Genomic DNA, 20,287 nt, shown 5'->3' on the forward strand with positions numbered 1-20,287 from the left:
TAAAAAGCCTTGCCTCATAGACTTAACAATACTTTAAATTAAACTCAAATGAACCGCTTTCGTTCCAGTTTAAAAAATCAACTGCTGGCCAGGCGAGGTGGCTCACACCTGTAATCCCAACACTTTGAAAGGCCGAGCTGGGCAGATGCCTGAGGTCAGGAGTTCGAGACCAGCCTGGCCAACATGGCAAAACCTCGTCTCTACTAAAATACAAAAATCTGCCAGGCCCAGTGGTGCACACCTGTAGTCCCAGCTATTTGGGAGGCTGAGGCACGAGAATCACTTGAACCCAGGAGGCAGAGGTTGTGGTGAGGCAACATGGCACCACTGCACTCCAGCCTGGGTGACAGAACGAGACTGTCTCAAAAAAAAAAAAAAAAAAGGCAACTACCCCAAAGATTACAGGCAGGAAGCTGGCTAAAACAATAATGGCAGGAGTGACAGAAGCCAGAAGATAGAAATCAAACCCAGAGCAGTGAGTAGAAGATGCATCCCTGGTGCCTTGTGGCTCACTACGACTGGCACTGATAAAAGCCCTAGGACCTGGCGTATTAGCTCACATGGACCTCCAAACTGCAGAAGACAAAGAAATTGGACCAAGCCCTGGCAGGCATCCCTGAGCCTTGTTTATGAAAGGTCAACTAGAAATGTCTGCACACTTGCCCAGGAAACAAAAGAAATGTGGCCATCTGTGCAGGGACTAGAATACGGGGAAAATCATCCCGTCTAAAATAAACATGCCAGGCATCTGCCATATGTGGATGTGAAAGAACATAAATGCAGGGCACTATCTTATATCTTATAAAAACAAACTCAAAATACTTAAATATGAAAGAGATTAAAATCCTGCAAGAAAATCTATACAAGTATGAATTGACTACAAAGGTGGCAGAGATTTTCTTAAGACTACAAACCCAAGAGCTATTTAATAAATACCAACAGTATATTTGACTCTATAAAGACATCTGCCAGGCGCGGTGTCCCATGCCTGCAAGCCCAGCACTTTGGAAGGCTGCAGCCGGTGGATTACTTGAGGCCAGGAGTTCAAGACCAGCCTGACCAACACGGTGAAACTCCACCTCTATTAAATATAAAAAATTACCCCGGTATGGTGGTGGTTGCCTGTAGTCCCAGATACTCGGGAGGCTGAGGCATAAGAATCACTTGAACCCAGGAGGCAGAGGTTGCAGTGAGCGGAGACTGAGCCACTGCACTCCAGCCTGGGCAACAGCTAAACTATCTCAAAACAAAAAACCAACGCAGAACAAAGAAACCAGGAAACACGTCGGTATAGCTCAAGAAATCTCAGCTCTTAAATATGCCACAATGATAATGACTAGTAATTCAGGTGAACAAAAATATTCAACCCCAATCACAAGAACGTCGGATAGGATGAAATATTTAATACCTCCTGAATTCCTGGTGTTGAGAAGCAAACAGTGTCTTCAAATTTTGTTCAAAACTTTGTTGAAAGAAAACCAAGGGTGGGTGGGAAAAAAGAGAAACAGGAAAAGAAAACGTAAAGGAAGAAAAAAGAAAGGTCCACCCATGACAGACTTTTTAGAAGCAGGGAACAGCAACCAACAGGCTGACTTAAGCACGAAAGGGGTTTATTAGAATACTGGGCCAGGCCTGGGGGTTCATGCCTATGATAGCCGCATTTTGGGAAGCTGAAGTAGCTGGATCACGAGACCAAGAGTTTCAAACCAGCCTGAGCAATATGGTGAAAACCCCCTCTCTACTAAAAATATGGAAACTACCTGGGCATGGCGGCACGTGCTTGTTGTAGTCCCATCTACTCTGGAAAGCTGTATACAGAAGTATCACTCAAATCTGAAAGGCAGAGGTTGCAGTGAGCTGAAGTCACCACTGCTCTCCAGCCCTGGGCAACAGGAGTGGCTGTCTAAATAGAAAAAAAAAAAAAAAAAAAATAGAACATCATGTATTTGAATATAGTCAAGACAAGCACTAGCGATGGGTCCGGAATTGGGGGACTTCTAATCTTGCTGACTTCGAGAATAAAGTTACGGCCCTTTGCAGTGAGTGTTACAGTTAAAGATGGTATGTCTGAAACGTCTTCCTTTTAGTGGCTCACGTGGTCTACACTGGATTGAAAAGCAAACCTACAAACCTTCCCGGTGACTACTGCAGCTCTACAACCCAGCACGACTCCGCATTTCCTCCTTCCGTCCCGGTAAGTTTGTACCCTTGCTAGTTAGAAGAATGAAACTTCCGACCTTTACCCAAGAGTATTACAGCTCTCAAAAACAGCACACCTCTCAGCGGATTAGTGGTCTTACTAGCTTCAATAGAACACTGTGTCCCTGTCTATGATGTCTATGAATACTACAGTTAACAACGAAAAAAAAATCCTACACTTAACTAACCAGTACCAAAACGCATCACAAAAACTAAAACACACACACAACTCACACACTACTGAAAACTACCCACACAGGTTGGTCCTGATTGCTGCTGGCGGCCTGCTTTTATCCTCTTATCTGGCCCCACCCACATCCTGCTGATTGGTCCATTTTACAGAGAGTTGATTGGTCCATTTTACAGGGAGCTGATTGGTCCATTTTACAGAGAGTTGATTGGTCCATTTTACAGAGAGTTGACTGGTCCATTTTGACAGGTTGCTGATTGGTGCATTTACAATCCCTGAGCTAGATACAGAGTGCTGATTGGTGCATTTACAATCCTCCAGCTACATATAAAAGTTCTCCAAGTCCCCACTACATTGACTAGACACAGAGCGCTGATTGGTATCTTTAGAAACTTAGACAGAGTGCTGATTGGTGTGTTTACTAAACCTTGAGCTAGACACAGAGTGCTGATTGGTGTATTTACAATGCTTTAGCTAGACATAAAGGTTCTCCAAGTCCCCAGTAGACTCAAAAATGCAGCTAGTTCTGCCCAGTGTCTACTCTCCAGGGCTGTTGGTGTAGCTGCTTGCCAGACCAGCGCGCGGCTTCTGCGCTTCTCAGCCTTTGGGGGGTCGACCGCAGGCACAGCAGAGGAGGGGGCGGCCCCCGTGGCGGAGGCTCGGGCTGCGCGGGAGTCCACCGCCGGTTGGGCGGGCTGGGGCATTGCGGGCTGCACTAGCCCTGCCCCACGGGGAGGTGGCTGAGGCCCGACGAGAATTCGAGCTTGGTGTGGTGTGGGTAGGCTGGCGGTGCTGGGGTACTCGGCGCACCCCCCGCAGCTGCTGGCCGGTGTGCTAAACCACTCACTGCCCTGGGCCAGCCACGCTGGCCGCTCCGAGGGCTGTCCGCCAAGCCCGCGCCCGCCCGGAACTCGCGCTGACCCGTGAGCGCCGCGCTCAGCCCCGTTCCCACCCGCACCTCTGCCTCCACACCTCCTCGCAAGCAGAGGGAGCCGGCTCTGGCCTCGGTCAGCCCAAAGAGGGGCTCTCACAGTGCGGTGGTGGGATGAAGAGCTCCTCAAGCATCCCCGCAGTGGACGCCAAGGCCGACGCGGCGCTGAGAGCCAGGGCTGCTAGTCACCTTTCAGTAGGACCAATACCACGGTCAGTGCGCGGAGCTGGCCTGTTGATAACAGGACAACCCTTGCCTCCTGCACTGCTCACGCCACGTCAGCATACACGTGACCCTAGAACACCTCGGGGTGGGCAACTTAAGCCATTGCAGCTGCCACTGCAGATCCAGAGCAACGTTTCTGTCGCAGCCTCCTGGGGCTATGAGCTTCTACTCTCTCAACCATGGCTGGGAACATGGCTGTAGGGACGAGGTGATGTGCTGGCACCATCGCTGCAGTGCAGGGAGGGAGAGAAACCAAGGTCTGGAGTTTTATTTTCTTTTTCTTTTCTTTTTTTTTTGTTTTTTTGAGACAGAGTCTAGCTCTGTTGCTCAGGCTGGAGTGCAGTGGCGCGATCTTGGTTCACTGCAACCGCTACCTCGCAGGTTCAAGCAATTCTAAGTAGCTGGGATTACAGGTGCGTGCCACAATGCCCAGCTTTTTTTTTTTTAATTGGATTTTCAGTAGAGATGGGGTTTCACAATGTTGGTCAGGCTGGTGTTGAGCACCTGACCTTGTGATCCACCCCACCTTGGCCTAATTTTCTTTTACTGAGAGAGACGGACTTGGCCTCCCAAGACACTTGGGGGGGTAGACACATGCATTTCCTCAAGCGATTGTCCACTGAACCACCCCAAAAAATTGACATAGGTCCACTATAACATGAAAATAATTTAAAGAAGAAATTGCCGGGCGCGGTGGCTCAAGCCTGTAATCCCAGCACTTTGGGAGGCCGAGACGGGCGGATCACGAGGTCAGGAGATCGAGACCATCCTGGCTAACACGGTGAAACCCCGTCTCTACTAAAAAATACAAAAAACTAGCCGGGCGAGGTGGCGGGTGCCTGTAGTCCCAGCTACTCGGGAGGCTGAGGCAGGAGAATGGCGGGAACCCGGGAGGCGGAGCTTGCAGTGAGCTGAGATCCGGCCACAGCACTCCAGCCTGGATGACAGAGCGAGACTCCGTCTCAAAAAAAAAATAATAAAATAAAAAATAAAAAAATAAAAAATAAAAAAAAATAAAAAAAAAAAAAGAAATTAACTTCCTGTAGAGAAGAAGGTGAAATAAGGGTAACTTAAGACAGAAGATAGGAAAAGAGAGAGGTGCAGGGTGGTATTTGTTACCTAGGACTGCAGTAGCAAGGTACCACACACTTGGTGGCTTAGAACAACAGAAGCTTGGCTAGGTGCGGTGGCTCAGGCTTGTAGTCCCAACACTTTGGGAGGCCAAGGCAGGCAGATCACCTGAGGTTGGGAGTGCAAGAACATCCTGACCAACATGCAGAAAACCCGTCTCTACTAAAAATGCCAAAAAAAATTAGCCAGTGGTGGTGGCACATGCCTGTAATCCCAGCTACTTGGGAGGCTGAGGCAGGAGAATCTCTTGACCTTGGGAGGCACAAGTTGCAGTGAGCCGAGATTGCACCATTGCACTCCAGCCTGGGCAACAAGAGCAAAACTCCGTGTCAAAAAAAAAAAAAAAAACAAAAAAAAACCAGAGTCTTACGCTTTCACTATCTGGAGGCCAGAAGTCTGAAATCTTGGGCAGTCTGTGGCCTTCCTCAATTTGTCAAGGTCTCCATCCTCATATGGTGTTGCTGCTCTGGGGCTTTGAATTTCCCTGTTCTTACAAGGACACTAGTCATTGGATTAGGGCCCACCCTAATTCAGTATAACCTCATCTTAATGTGATTACATCTGCAAAGACCCCATTTCCAAATAAGGTCACAGTCACAGGTTCCAGGTAGACATGAATTTTGGAAGGACACTACTCAAGCCAGCACAAGGGGTAAAGAAAGGGTAGTAATCACCTGCAGGGACACACGTTGAAAATACAGCTTCTTAGTCCAGACCTCCCAAGATTCTGATTCAGTGGATTTCAGTAAGAAAGGGCCAAGACTCTGCACTTAGCAAGCACGCAGGTGATTCCGCATGCTGAGAACAATTGTCTAGAAGGAGGGACAAGTGAAAGATCTCCTGGAGGTGCCAACAGAAGGCCACAGGATCACAGGGGTCCAGGGAAGGCTGCATGGAAGAGGTGGCCTTTGAGTTAAAGGTGAGAGGACATCACGCAAGGTGATTGGCATTTGCAGCAGCACAGGGCAGGACTGATGGATGGATGGTGTGGGCTAGGAAGGAACCAGGCTGGAAAATAGGCCAGGGCCCTGGGCTTCTTTCTGTGTTTCATTTTTTGGTCTGGAGAGGAGCAGAGGACTTGTTTCTACATGTAATCACTAACGAGTATGAGTTAACCTTACAACACTCAGTGCAAGATCTGTTACGTATTTGGGTTTGTTTTGTTTCTCAATCAAATTAAATGTGACTCTGAGTCTACTTACCAGGGTTAGTGAGACATTCAATATTAGTCATCATTGGCAACATATCTCTCCCTCCCTAAGAGCCTAAAGGGTCCACCACAATCCAGAAAACTTAGCAACAGCCTGTGCCCTTCAGGTCGTCAGCGCTGTCACTGAGATGCGCATCATCCAGCCCTATGGGGCCCATCTTACTGCTCACAGCATTGCTCCCTGGGTCCAAGGTGGCCACAGAAAACATGGCTACAGTTTCCAAAGCCAGAGCTTAGCATTCAGATCCCGAGTATCTGCAGGCCACCCTCACTAGAGACCTACCACCTGCCAGACTATGTGGACATGGGGTGCAGGTTTCTCCTATTAACCTCTGGGAATCCAACCACAATGCCCACAGGCCACTTGCTCTTGTTAAATGCACCTTTCTTCCAAACCCTTTGCAAGTCCTCCCTGTTGGACAATCCAGATCTAGAACCCCAGTGAGTCAAAACCTGTTGAGTCCATTGGAGTGAGAGAAAGCCAGTGCTACACCAAAACTCTCTCCGTGCGTTTATCCAGCCAGGTATGTTCGTATAAATTAGGGCTTCATCTTGTGCTTGCATTTGAATATGCATTCGTTTTCCTTTGTTTGAATGACATACAGTGATTTGAATGCTTTAAGTATTTCCCCTTCTCTAAGCGACAAGGCAGAAGCCCGGGGTTTGCACTTACCACATCCATGGCCGAGAAAGTGCATTTCAATTTCTTCCCGTGTAAAGTAAGGATAATACTTTTCCTTCCTTCCTTATCCCTCACAAAGCTGTGAAGTTCAATGAAGGCAGTATATGGAAAGGATTTTGCAAATGAAAGGTACTTCAACACAAAGCTTTACTATTTTAGGCTGGGCACAGTGACTCACACCTGTAATCCCAGCACTTTGCAAGGCCGAGGTAGGTGGATCACCTGAGGTCAGGAGTTCGAGACCAGCCTGGCCAATATGGTGAAACCTCATCTCTACTAAAAATACAAAAATCAGCCAGGAGTGGTGGCTCACGTCTGTAGTTGCAGCTACTCCGGAGGCTGGGGCAGGAGAATCACTTGAACCTGGGAGGTGGAGCTTGCAGCGAGCCCAGATCACACCACTGTACTCCAGCCTGGGCACAGAACGAGACTCTGTCTCAAAACAAAATTTTTAAAAAAGCTTTATTATTTTCAAGACATTTCACCAAAGGTAGAGTTTCTCTGACTCCAACAAATAAATATGTGAACCTTTGGACCAGTCATCCTCTCCTTACTCATTTTCTGAAATGATTTACTTTCTGGAGTCGTACACAGGGAGATAAAATTCAAATGTTATTTGGGAGCGCTCCTTTTCTCTCCAACTTCAAGCCTTCATTAGTAGGTGTCAGAGAGACTGTAAATATTGTCACCTGACTTGGCTTTAGAGGGAGAAAAAAGATGCCCCAGTGTGGCTGGCACAATCCTGTTTTGTATCTATTGTCCTGGCCCAGTGATGTATAATCCACTCTCCTCCCATTCACTCTCAAGTGCTCCAGTTTGATCAACAGCTTCTATGCTTGCCCCAGCTGCTTTAGCTAAAAAACGCTAGGTAAAATGCCTATGACATAAAACAGGGTGCCATATAACGATCAAACAAACTTCCATCCAGCGACACCCTTTTAAAGGAGCGCACCCCTGACCAGACCTGAACAGAAGGTGTCCTCACCTGCCAACTCTTGAAAACTGTCGCCACCTCGTGGTTGCAAGCTGCTCTTCTGGCAGCACCGGGCGGGATCCTTTGACCTTTGCAGAAGAGATGAAGGAGTGAAATGGACACAGAAGTTGCAGGATTAGGGGCTTGAAAAAGATACATCTCATTAACATACACTTTCGTGTTTGCTGATTAAAGAAAATCGCCACTTTCAGGAGATGCTCATTAGGCAGGAATAAGGCATCTTTTATAATATTTTAAACTCTCAGATTCCAATAAAAAGACTGTAGGCTAAAATGTTATTTTGATATAAGTTCTACTTTATATTAAAATATTGTTTAACTAATTCAACATAGTGGGAATGGTGACACTTAATTAAAAAAAAATCCACCAACCAATGTTCAATTCTCGTCTGGGATCAGGCCACTGAAGGAAAGGAAGCCTTCTCTGTGAGAGTTTGTCTGGAAAGGGGGCTGTGTTCACAGAACGCTTCCCTGAGAACGTGATTTGTGAGCTGAAATTGAAAGAAGGACTGGAAGATAAGGAGAGAGAAGGCAAGTGTGTGAGTGAGGGGCACGGCCAGTGGAAGGATCCAGTGAGTAGGGTGGGGATGTCTGAGTGAGGACGGCATGTTTGCGCAACTGAAAGATGACTCATGTGGCCACAAGCATATAGAGTAAGAGGATGAGACGATGCTGAGGAGACTGCAGATGCAGCCGTGCAGCATGTCACTGGCACGTTGAAGCTTTTCTACCTTTTTTCTAGGAGCGATGGGAACCTATTCACATGTTGTAAGCAGGAAGACAAATTTGGGTTGTGAAAAGCTCATTCCCAGTAACAGATAAGAGAAAATACTAAAGATGGGCTGTAGTGATTTGAAACAGCCACTACTGTAGTGGCCCAAGTAAGCATTATCATGGTAGGGAATAACCGATATATGCTGGGCACACTTCTAAATGCTTTGTATATTGACTCATTTAATCCTTACAAAAGCCCTATGAGCTAGGTACTACTATTAATACCCATTTTACACATGAAAAATGAGGCACACAGAAGTCTAATTTCACAGACCACAATTTATGTCTAATTTTATGACCACTACATTACCTGGCCTATAGACGGTAATAAGAAAATGGAAGAAAGTATATGGTTTCAAGAGCTACTTGCGAAGAAAAATCAACAAGACCTGTTGATGTGTTGGATATAGGACACCAGAGAGTATCAAGAATGATACCCAGGCTGCCAGCTTAAGCCACTGGATAGGGACACTGGAGGAACACCAGGTTTGGAGAAGGTCATTAGCTTGACCTTGCAGATTCTGAGTTTAACCAGTGTTTAACTGACTGAGAAGGCAGCTGGCTCAAGAGATAGAAATATGGGGCCAGACACAGTGGCTCCCACCTGTAATCCCAGCACTTTGGGAGGCCGAGGCAGGTAGATCACCTGAGGTCAGGATTTCAAGACAAGCCTGGTCAACATGGTGAAACCCCGTCTCTACTAAAAATACAAAAATTAGCCAGGTGTGGTGACACATGCCTATAATCCCAGCTACTGGGGAGGCTGAGGCAGGAGAATCGGTTGAACCCAGGAGGTGGAGATTGCAGTGAGCCGAGATTGCTCCACTGCACTCCAGCCTGGGTGACAGAGCGATATCCATCTCAAAAAAAAAAAAAAAAGAGAGAGAGAGAGAGAGAGACAGAAATATGTGTCCCACTGGTGAAGAGATGGTAGTTGAAGTCACAGATAAAATTGCCTGAGGAGACAGCACAGAGTAAGAAAAAAAGGGCTAGAATTTAGCCCTGAGTAACTCTGACATTTATTTGCAAGATACACCTATAAGTGAGATGAAAGTATGACCAGACAGATAGGAATAAAATCAGTAAAATCAGGACAATTTAGTGTCATAAAAGCCAAGGAAAAGAATGTTTCAAGCAAGGGATGAGCAACCACAACAAACACTGCCGGAGGTCAAAGATGAGGGCTGGAGAATGTCCTTCAGTTTTATGTCAGCAAAGTCACGGAGATAACTACTTAGGGGAGCCAGGTACAGTGGCGCTCACCTGCAATCTCAGTGCTTTGGGAGGCCGAGACGGGAGGATCGCTTGAGGCCAGGAGTTCGAGACCAGCCTGGGCAACATGGCGAGACTCTATCTGTACAATAAGGTTAACAAATTAGCTGGGCATGGTGGTACACCTGTAGTTCCAGCTACTTGAGAGGCTGAGGTGGGAGAATCGCTTGAGCCTGGGAGATTGAGGCTGCGGTGAGCCATGATCACACCACCACACTCCAGCCAGGGCAACAGACCTTGTCTCTAAAAAACAACAACAACAACAACTTAGGGGGATCTGGTGTCAAGTGGAGAGAGAACAGTGGCTGGCAGCTTAGAGGATGAAAAGAAGCAGGCCTCCCCCGCCCCCATTCTTTCCAGATGGAATATGTTTATTGAATGTATTTAAATGTTTGAGGAAATGACCCAGTTGACAGGATGTGACTGAATATATTAGAATAAATCATGGATAGTGTCAGTTTGCTGAAAAGGTAGGAGGAGATTGGATCTGAAGGACAGAAAGGATTTGTTTCAGGCAGGCAGGAAGGTCTGTCCTCTAAGGCAGCAGGAGGAAAGCGGAGGCCGGGAATAGATACGGACAGGGGTAAGTGGAAAGCAGAGGCCGGGAATAGATACGGACAGGGGTAAGTGGAAAGCGGAGGCCGGGAATAGATACGGACAGGGGTAAGTGGAAAGCGGAGGCCGGGAATAGATACGGACAGGGGTAAGTGGAAAGCGGAGGCCGGGAATAGATACGGACAGGGGTAAGTGGAAAGCGGAGGCCGGGAATAGATATGGACAGGGGTAAGTGGATTCCAGTCGATTTGCTCTGTAAAACAAGATGCCCAGTCCCTGCCAGAGTGCGGTGCCGTCAAGGACAGAAGATTCGTATTTTGTATGCTCACATATTTCTATTCTCGCCAAATCACTTCTTTGTTTAGCCAAAATTGTTCCCAAACCTGTTTATTCCGGTGGTCTCTGATAGTATATTTACATACTTTAATTAAATATAACAATGAAATAATGTGAAAAGAGGGTTGCTGTTACTATAACATAGTTAACTGCTTCGGGAAAACCCGATAAAAATAAGATGCTAAAAATCCTGTCCATCTAGTTACAAGTGAGACAACTGTAAACTACACATATCCTTCACAGTTATCAATTATAAAATATACAGACTGTATACACTACAAAATGTAGTAAAATTATACTATATTAATAGTGATATAAAATGGAAATAAAATAGTACCATGGATAAATATAGTTAAATATTTGCAAGCTTCTGTTCTTGTTCACATTTTAAGAGAACAAGACTATAAATCACAGAATTATGTCTGACTTGCAAAGAAAATGAGATGCAACTCTAATGAATCTATATTCAGTGAAAGAAGACTTGGCCTTACCTAGAAATAGTGTAGCACGATTCAGTTGGATTTTTCGACGAAATGAGTAACTCCCAGACCAAGTTGTCATTAAGAAGGTTTCTAGGCCACGTACGGTGGCTCATGTCTGTAATCGCACCACTTTACGAGGCCGAGGCAGGCAGATCGCTTGATGTGAAAAGTTCAAGATCAGCCTGACCAACATGGTGAAACCCCATCTCTACTAAAAATACAAATATTAGCTGGGTGTGGTGGTACACGTCTGTAGTCCCAGCTATTTGGGAGGCTGAGGCAGGAGAATCGCTTGAACCCAGGAGGCGGAGGTTGCAGTCAGCTGAGATTACGCCACCACATTTCAGCCTGGGTGACAGAGCGAGACTGTCTCAAAAAAAAAAAAAAAAAGAAGAACAAGAAGAAAGAAGAAAGAGGAGGAGGAGGAGGAGAAGGAGAAGAAGGAAAAGGAGAAGGAGAAGGAGGTTTCTACACTTACAAAGATGAATAAGGAGAAGGGGGGGGACAGTGAAGTTACTGATTGCTTACTATATATTAATATGCTTGATGGGTATTTTAAAAATTAATCCTATGAGATAGATATTATCATTCCCATTTAGCAGACCAGGAAACAGGGAGGTTAAATAAATTTCCAACTTTAAGTTACAGCATTTGGATGGGATCTCAGTTCTTCTGACTGAGATCCTAAGATCCGGATTGGCCATTTCCACAGGACTTACGCGCACCTGGGCTTATGCCCAAACTGTCCCCTAAAATACATTCCACCCCAGTGTCCAGCAGTGATTCACCATTGACTCATCCTTGTCTCTCACTTCCTGTATCTAACCAATCATCAAAACCTGTCAAATTGACTCCCATCACTATCTCTTCAATTTGTCCCCACTACCACCAGCCTTGCAGATTCGTGTCATCTTTTGCATAAACTACTACAATGGACTCCTGTTGGCACAATTTCTTCAAAAGTCAGATCCAAGCAACATCATTCTATGATGTATGTCAGTTGAACACTTGCTCTTCACGTTTTTTCTTTATTTTGCTTCTAGCACCTTACTAACCTTCATGCATATTCCACTTCTCTTACTGGTCCTTCTCAGAGTCCTTACTGAACTTCTTCTTTCACCAGTCTCTTTAAGAAATTTCTACCAACCTCTTTGAGAAATACCAATGTTCTTTAGAGGCCTGAATTTTTTTTGCATTGCTGTTTTGCATTGCTATAAAGGAATACCTGAGACTGGGTAATTTCTTTCTTTCTTTTTTTTTTTTTTTTTTTTTTTTTGAGACGGAGTCTCGCTTTGTTGCCAGACTGGAGAGCAGTGGCACAGTTTCAGCTCACTGCAACCTCCGCCTCCCGGGTTCAAGCGATTCTCCTGCCTCAGCCCCCCGAGTAGCTGGGACTACAGGTGTGCACCACCACGCCCAGCTGATTTTTGTATTTTTAGTGGAGATGGGATTTCACCATGTTGGCCAGGATGGTCTCCATCTCTTGACCTCGTGATCTGTCTGCCTTGGCCTCCCAAAGTGCTGGGATTACAGGCATGAGCCACTGTCCCTGGCCTCTTTTTAAAAAAAAAAAAAAAAAAAAAGAAAGAAAGAAAAGGTTTATTTGGCTTGTGACTCGACTGGCTGGAAGACTGGACATCTGGTGAGGCATTCAGGCTGCTTCCATTCATGGCAGAAGGTGAAGCGGAGTCTGCATGCGCAGGATTGCATGGCAAAGAGGAAGCAGGGGTTGGGGAGGAGTTGCCAGGCTTTATTTAACAACCAGCTCTCTTGGGAACTTACAGAGCAAGAACTCACTCACTACTGAGAGAATGTCACCAAGCCTTTCATGAGGGATCTTCCCCCTGTGATCCAAACACTTCCTGCTAGGCCCCACCACCAAGACTGGGAATCAAATTTCAACATCAGGTTTAGCGGGGACAAATATCTGCACCGTAACAGCCTTAGTTCTTTTTGTGCTGCTATAACAGAATACCTGAGACTGGGTAATTTATAAAGGACAGAAATTTATTTCTCACAGTTCTGGAGGCTGAGAAGTCCAAGATCAAGGTGCTGGCAGGTTTGTCTCTGGTTCCAAGATGGCATCTCCTTGCTATATCCCCCGGAAAGGAGGAACATTGTGTCCTCATATGGAAGAAAAGAGAGCCCACACCTGTGGATCACCTGAGGTCAAGAGTTCGAGACCAGCCTGGCCAACATGGTGAAACCCTGTCTCTACTAAAAATACAAAAATTAGCTGGGCATGGTGGAGGGCACCTGTAATCCCAGTTGCTCGGGAGGCTGAGGCAGGAGAAATCACTTGAACCTGGGAGGCAGAGGTTGCAGTGAGCCAAGATCGTGCCACTGCACTCCAGCCTGGGAGACAGAGTGAGACTCCACCTCAAAAAATAAAAAAAATTAAAAAATAAAAAAAGGAGCCCATCCCTTTTTATGGTGACATTAACCCATTCACGAGGTCAGAGCCCTCATGACCTGAAAACCTCCCATTAGGCCCCACCTCCCAACCCTATTGCATTGTTTCCAACACATGAATTTTTGGAGGGAACAAAAACATTCACACCATAGCAGTGTCACCTTGGGTCTCTTCTTGTTCCACTCCCTGCCCTGGGGAATCCTATTTTTGCGTACAGCTTCAAATGCATACACATAGCGATAACACTGAGTCTGTGTTTTCAATCCATGTCCCTCATACTATTTGTACAACTGGTTATTTCTGTCTACTTAATATCCTATAAGCACCTCAAATTCAAATATGGTATGCCCAAAACTGGACTCCTATCTTCCATCTCCCTATACCCAATCCCAAACCCACTTCTCTTCCTGTATGTATCCCTTCATGTTATCAACTGCTAAATGTTGAAATCATCCTTCATTTCTGCTTCTCCTTCACAATCTAATCTCAAGTCCTATTGATTTTTCGTATCCTCAGATTTCCCATGGTCATTGCTCCTTTCGTCTGCCATTAGTTTTGTTTTCTTGCTTGGACCAGTTAAGACATCCTGTTTCCATTGTGCCTCTAACCAGTCCTCCTCCTCGCAGTGAGCACGAGCAACTAGTGCAGGTGCCTGAAGATTAGTTGACTACTCAACGTATGTTAATTAAGCAAAATCAGTGCTGTTTAAAACATTTTAGTACTCTGTACCATATGACATGAACTTCAAAGCCTTTGCCACTGCACACGAAGTCTTTTTGTAACCTAGACTGTGTATCTCTGTTGTCTAAACAGTGGACCCCCATCCCCACCCCCTGACACTTGCATTCTCTATTTCAGGAATGACCAACTCTCTATAGTTCTCCAAGCAAGGCACCTTCCCGTGACACTGCCTGTGCACATTATTTTATCTAGAATCCTCATCCTCTCCTTGGAAAACTCCAACTCCTTTAAGATTCTTAGTGAAGCTTTTGCTGTTCTTCCCTCCTTCCTCCTCTAACCCCCACAAAGTTCTCTGTAAACAGCATCATTCTTACAATTCAGCTGAAGTACTTACACAAGATAAACTAATGCGCTTGTAGAGATGCCCAGGGAGTGGGGGCCAGGATGAGCAAAGAGCATTCTCAAAGCTCCCCCAGAACATTCCTCTTCCATTTTCAGGAAGCTCCTTCCTCCTTTTAAGAGCCACCAGACATAACAGACCTTAAGATCAGTCTTCCAAGTCCCTAACATGGCCCCCAAGTCATAGTTTAACTGTAGCCATCATGTGGAAAATATTAGTGGCCATTCTCAGGTTCACATCATACTCTAAAATGAGTCACTCTTCTCAGATTCCCCTTTTCTATGGCTGTATTTGGTGTCATTGCTCAGAACTACCTCAGCTAATCTCCATCCCAAACTTCCTATCATACACGTCACATTCATTTTATCTTCAATCCCTATCCCTTTCCTTTCACCCAGTTTACCAGTGCCTTACTCATCCGACTTCTCTCATGACGCAGCCCAAATTCCAGGGCCAATCTCCAGCAATCTCTAATGACCTTGCCCTTCAGACACACCTGCCTTGCAAAATCCAACCCTAGCACAATCCACTTCTTCCCATCCTACATTCTTGGCAGCTGAGCACTCCTGGAGAAGTCACAACTTGCCCCAGCCAATGAAATTCATGGCTTTCTATCTCAACTGCATTCTCAAAGAAACTCCTCCATCTTTTTACTTGGCTTTGATGAGCTTCCTCAATCTTCCCGGTGGTTAATACTAACAAAAATGTGAAACATGATCTATGGCAAACAGGTTAACAAAACAACCTTGAGGGTGTTGAATACAGCATGGGAAGAAAACAAAAAGTTAAATAAGGTAAATGTAATAATGTAGCTCTAACACTATATATATATATGTGTGTGTGTGTGTCCTTTAATGCTATATATATGTCCTAAGTCATTTACTTTCATGGCACTAAGAATTATTGCTATCCTCTTATTCTTCTAGATTTGTAGTTTGAAAAATGGGGTGAAGTGTTGACCATTAGTAAGAATGGCTGCTTTCAAATCCTTTTATGTCCACGGCACCCTTCATACTTAGCATCCTTTATCAATCAGAGACACACAATTTTTGTTGTATTCATTTTAATTTATTCTATGCAGTTTAAAGTGAAAGTTAAAACATCATACAAACCACAGAAGCTTTATAGTACTGACCAGTTTTAAAACAAAAACAGTGAATGATCATTTACATACATTCCTCATCTTTAATTTTACATCTTGTTATATACACAAAGGTACTATTAAAACACATAATTCTAATTCTTTATAAACCTATTGTCAAGCAGCAAGATGGCAATGCATCATAGCAGAGCACAGAATATTTCCTTCAAGGAACCGCAGCAGCAGTATTTGGTGAATGGTTATGCATAGAACCAACTTGGAGGATCATGTTAAACATTCCCCGTAAAACAGGTAGCACATGTACACCAACAAATGAAAAATGTAACTTTAATTGCCATAACTTTAAGTTTAAAACTATAGGACACTTTAGAAGCAGACAATACAAGGTGCTTTAGTTCTAGACTTCACAACAGAACACTATTCCATTAGTCGCTTGAGAGTCCATAACCTCTGAGGACTGCTCAGTGGCTTTTTAAAGTCAACCTCAAATGTAAAAGCACTTAAAGTTTACCAGTCAAAATCTAGTTATATCAGTTACATTACAACATACTACTTGAGAAAACTGACTTTTAAAAAAGACTGCATCGTTGATTAATTTCAAAAATTGTTGCTCTTAAAAGTAAAAATGTACCACTTTCAAATCTTTCAACATGTTTTAAGATATATTTTGTGAATCCATTACTTTATATATTCCAAACCTTCAGCAAAATAAAATTAAAATGGGTGTTAACCCTAATATTGAAAGAAATGGGTCTGCATGTCTGTGAGATGGCTGTCCACCACAGAGCAATCTACTTGTTTCAACTATGAAAATATCACTACAAAATCCATCAAGTGATGGAAATATCAAAAACCTCACTTAACAGCACTACACAAATATTTAGTATTTTTGGCATTTAAATCAGAGCAACACAACCAATGCAATTGGTACAGGCAATTTTCACAAAAAGTTTCAAAGGCAAAACATTTGGAAATGAATGGCTGATTGGGAAGGAAATAAAACACCCTACCAGAGTCCTCAATTTTAGAATTAATCTTCAAAAGATGGCATGCTGACCACCATCATCCTTTGTGAGGGAGTAGACGAGATTCTAATACATGTATTTTTAATGCTCATACACTTCTAAGCTCTAAAATTAAACACAGGCTGGTCCGCCTCCCACTGAGGCTGAAAATGTACTTGTGATGCAGTTCTGACAAGTTTAGCTACAAAAGCACTAAAACAGGAAAAGAAACACTATAGCACATAAATAATTATGTGTTAACTATCTTGCCTTTCTCAGTGGCATTAAGAAATATGTACCATGGTAAGTGTGTTGTGAGGTGCACGAAGAGAACAGAGTTCTAAACAAAGGATTTTATAGATCTTCATATTGGCATCAGTGAGGTTTCTTTACCCTCCCTAAGTGACAGGCTAAGAGCTAACTAGTATGCTTTTAGGTGTATTTCACAAGTTAAATAGAGTATTTCTTAAAATTACATAGAATAAGACATGCTTAAAGCATAAATGTCAATAAATAATGCCAACATATATACCTCTACAAAGGTTAACCTGTATTAATTTGGGCATGACCCTTGTAGATTTCGGGGGGAGAGTTACATCAGCCATCAATTCTTTAATAGTGACTTAACAGGAAGCTCACCAGCTACTTTAAGCTTTCCAGCAACTATTATCTAAACCTTAGGTATCCACCATAAAACAGAATCCATAGTTCAAAACATTAGACTATGAAAAATCTATATTTAAATATCCTCCCAGTACCAAAATGTTTTGGGGGCATATTTTTTTCTAATAATCATTTTAAGACGATATTTAGCTAGTAGGAAGCATTAAAATTAATGCTTGAAACCGTCACTGTTTTGTTATGCCCTAGAGTCACATAAAAATAGAAAATTGTATCTAATAAAGAAATGAAGACAGAAAGACTGTGCCTCGCTCTCAGCAGCTAGGAAATCTTCCCCTAGCAAACACATAAAACTAAAGTAATGTTCTGTGAATTCCCTTTTAGTATCTCCAAGAGCTACAATATAGCAAAGAAGTGTTCATCACAAATATTGGGACAGAGCCAGTGAACTGTTAAACAAAACTCTAAGCAAGAAGTATGAGGTATCAAACATAATAACACACCATAAAATAGAGGTTAAATATTTTGTGATGACTAGTCCTTAATAAAGGTTAAAAAAAAAACATAAAAAGAACTTGGATTAATCAAATAAGTTGGCTTTGCATTTCATTCTTGTACAAAGCAGGTAACACTAAACAGGAAGGTTGTTTAATTCACATCTCTCCTCCCTGGTAAACACTCAGTCCAGAGTTCAGTTAAGACAAACATGGAAACCTGGCAAGAGAGTCATTTTACAGCTAAGCGGGTATTTTCACCCACTACTCTTTTCCTCAATATGCATTACCTTTGAGGTCTTGTCAATGAATTGCTGTTTGTGAAGAAGTGTTTTTCTCCACAACACATTCCTTTAGCATAAAGTCCTCCTATACAAAGGGAGTAACTAATCCCACTCTTCCTAAAGTAGAAGATAGTTCTTAGATTCCTAAGTTACTACTCTAAAATATCGAATAGGTAAAGTTACCTGCCCCCACCCCCCCGCCCCAGAAATGTGTTTCACACAGGATAACAAGTTTAACATTATGAGTCAGAATCAAATTCCTCAATAAATAACTGCTATCTTAAAAATAAATTTACAAGCTACCATTTTTAATTTAACCTAAGATACTACCAATTGTTAAGATGCACCATATGTATCACTAAGAAAAAACACTGCCCATTAAACTATGACACAATGCTTTCATATCACAGAAAACATTTATTTTATATTTATTGAAACAGCACTTTGAGTTAAACAGATTTTTATCACATCAATCTTGTGCATATGTAAAGAAAATGTGTGAAATAAATTGGTTAAGTTATAATTATAACTTCATATTCTGAATCCAACTCCTCTGAATCACTTTTCAAACCACAGTCATTGATGTCTGCGTTTTTCCACATAACGTCTCTCCCGGTGTTGTCAAGAGTACTGGTTATGCAGCACTTCTTGAAAGAGTGCTCCAACACTGTCTTCTGTTTAATGGCAGTGGGGAGCTTGGGACAAAATGATGTTTGATGCCTTAACGACAGTCCTGCTCGGCGCATGAATCGGTCACACCAGCCTCTTGTGGCTTTGAATTTTGTTTCATCAATTCCCAGGGTTTTGGCAATTTCGCCTGCCTTCAATTGCATTGCTTGGCGTGTGATAGGCAATCCTTTTGCACGTGTCTCACTGACGAAATGTAATACAGCTTCGTCTACTTGTGGGTATCTACCTTTCTTAGGTCCCGTAAAACATTTTGTTGTTGCTTTGCAGGAAAATATGGAATTGCGATCATTTCTCCAGCGACGAATATTTGCTTCACTAATATCAAATGTACGCCCCGCTGCTCTGTTTCCATGCTTTTCTGCATACACAATAACTTTTCGTTTCAATGCTGAATCATAGTGTAATCTTTTTGAAGACATTTTAAAATGTCAGTTAAACCTGACACATTTGATACCAACAAAACACATGTTGGTTAAAGGGATGACACGATGACAAGCTGTAAATTCGCACATGCACACAGTAGGAGAATTACATGACTATCACCTGGTTGACAGTAATGAGATGCATCCCAATTTCAGACAAGTTAAAGTGGGAAGAAAAATGTACATTTTAGGGCTAACAAAATATGGTTTTTCAAGCCTTTAATGTTTACCAGATCTGCAGCACTGCAAGAAAATAAGCCCAAAAGCCAAGGAATAAGAGTATAAGTAGAAAGCTAGTGAAATAAAAGATTATCTTTAAGATGAAATAGTCCAATTTGGTTTTAATTCCCTTTATTTTTATATGGCTTACATGTAAATCTTTTTTAAAATTGGACATAAAATCCAATACAAATGTTCTTCAGTCATTAGTAACTTTCAAAGCCAAGTCACTAAAAGACAGAAGTTGGCAACTGCCTTTTCATCCTTCACGAGTACACGACTATGTCTGGGGTCTGTGGCCTTCATCAGCAGGTGCCCTCCTTTGGCGAGCAGATCTGATTCTGTGTGGAGAGGAGGAAGTGTCTTCTTCAGTTTCAGACCCTGAAGGCTCATGATCTCCCTCTTGGGATCCTGTGTCTCCCACCAGTTCCCGGAGAAACTTGAATTTTGATAAAAAAAGATGCCATACAAAATACCAACCTATAGAGAAAGACAAAAACATTAAGAAAAGTTATTACACACAATGTTATCAATTCAGAATGTTACAGTTAATGGGGAGGTATATTACAAAATAATATATAAAAATATACATAATTACAAATATATAATGATATAACAAACATTTTTTTGTATGAGGAATAAGGATAAACTCTGGGATTACAGTAATGGCAAAAACAGCCTCTACCCTCATAGAATCTAGAATTCGGGCTGAGTCCATCTACAGTAAAATCAAAATGAGTTTATGATATCTAAGTAAAAGTGTTACTTATATTAAAATCAAATTTTTCAGAGCATTTTTCTGGGAAAGAAAATTCACTTTGCCATTTACTTGGACTTTCATATCTCGGTGCTATTTATTTACTAAAAGTAAGTTTGTTTCAATCAGAATCTATATGGCCTTAAATAGCAGGACTTAACAGCACTATGATGAAAACTACTCAGGACCAAGCTATCCATAAGTTTCTGGAAATAATTTT

At 43.0% G+C, this 20,287-nt stretch overlaps 1 protein-coding gene across 3 annotated transcripts in view; it reads right to left on the bottom strand.

The window, feature by feature from the left end:
- Positions 1-15,520: 15,520 nt before the first annotated feature.
- The window catches only part of SMIM13 (small integral membrane protein 13), a 43,449-nt gene continuing 38,682 nt past the window's right edge, over positions 15,521-20,287 (bottom strand). For 2 of the 3 annotated variants that reach the window (XM_077998597.1, XM_077998596.1), the window contains one exon: positions 15,521-19,790. In XM_077998597.1, coding sequence (XP_077854723.1) covers positions 19,591-19,790 — 200 coding nt within the window. In that variant the 3' untranslated portion in view covers positions 15,521-19,590. 3 annotated transcript variants of the gene reach the window in all.

This window comes from Macaca mulatta, chromosome 4 (assembly GCF_049350105.2).
Source record: "Macaca mulatta isolate MMU2019108-1 chromosome 4, T2T-MMU8v2.0, whole genome shotgun sequence".
NCBI lineage: Eukaryota > Metazoa > Chordata > Mammalia > Primates > Cercopithecidae > Macaca > Macaca mulatta.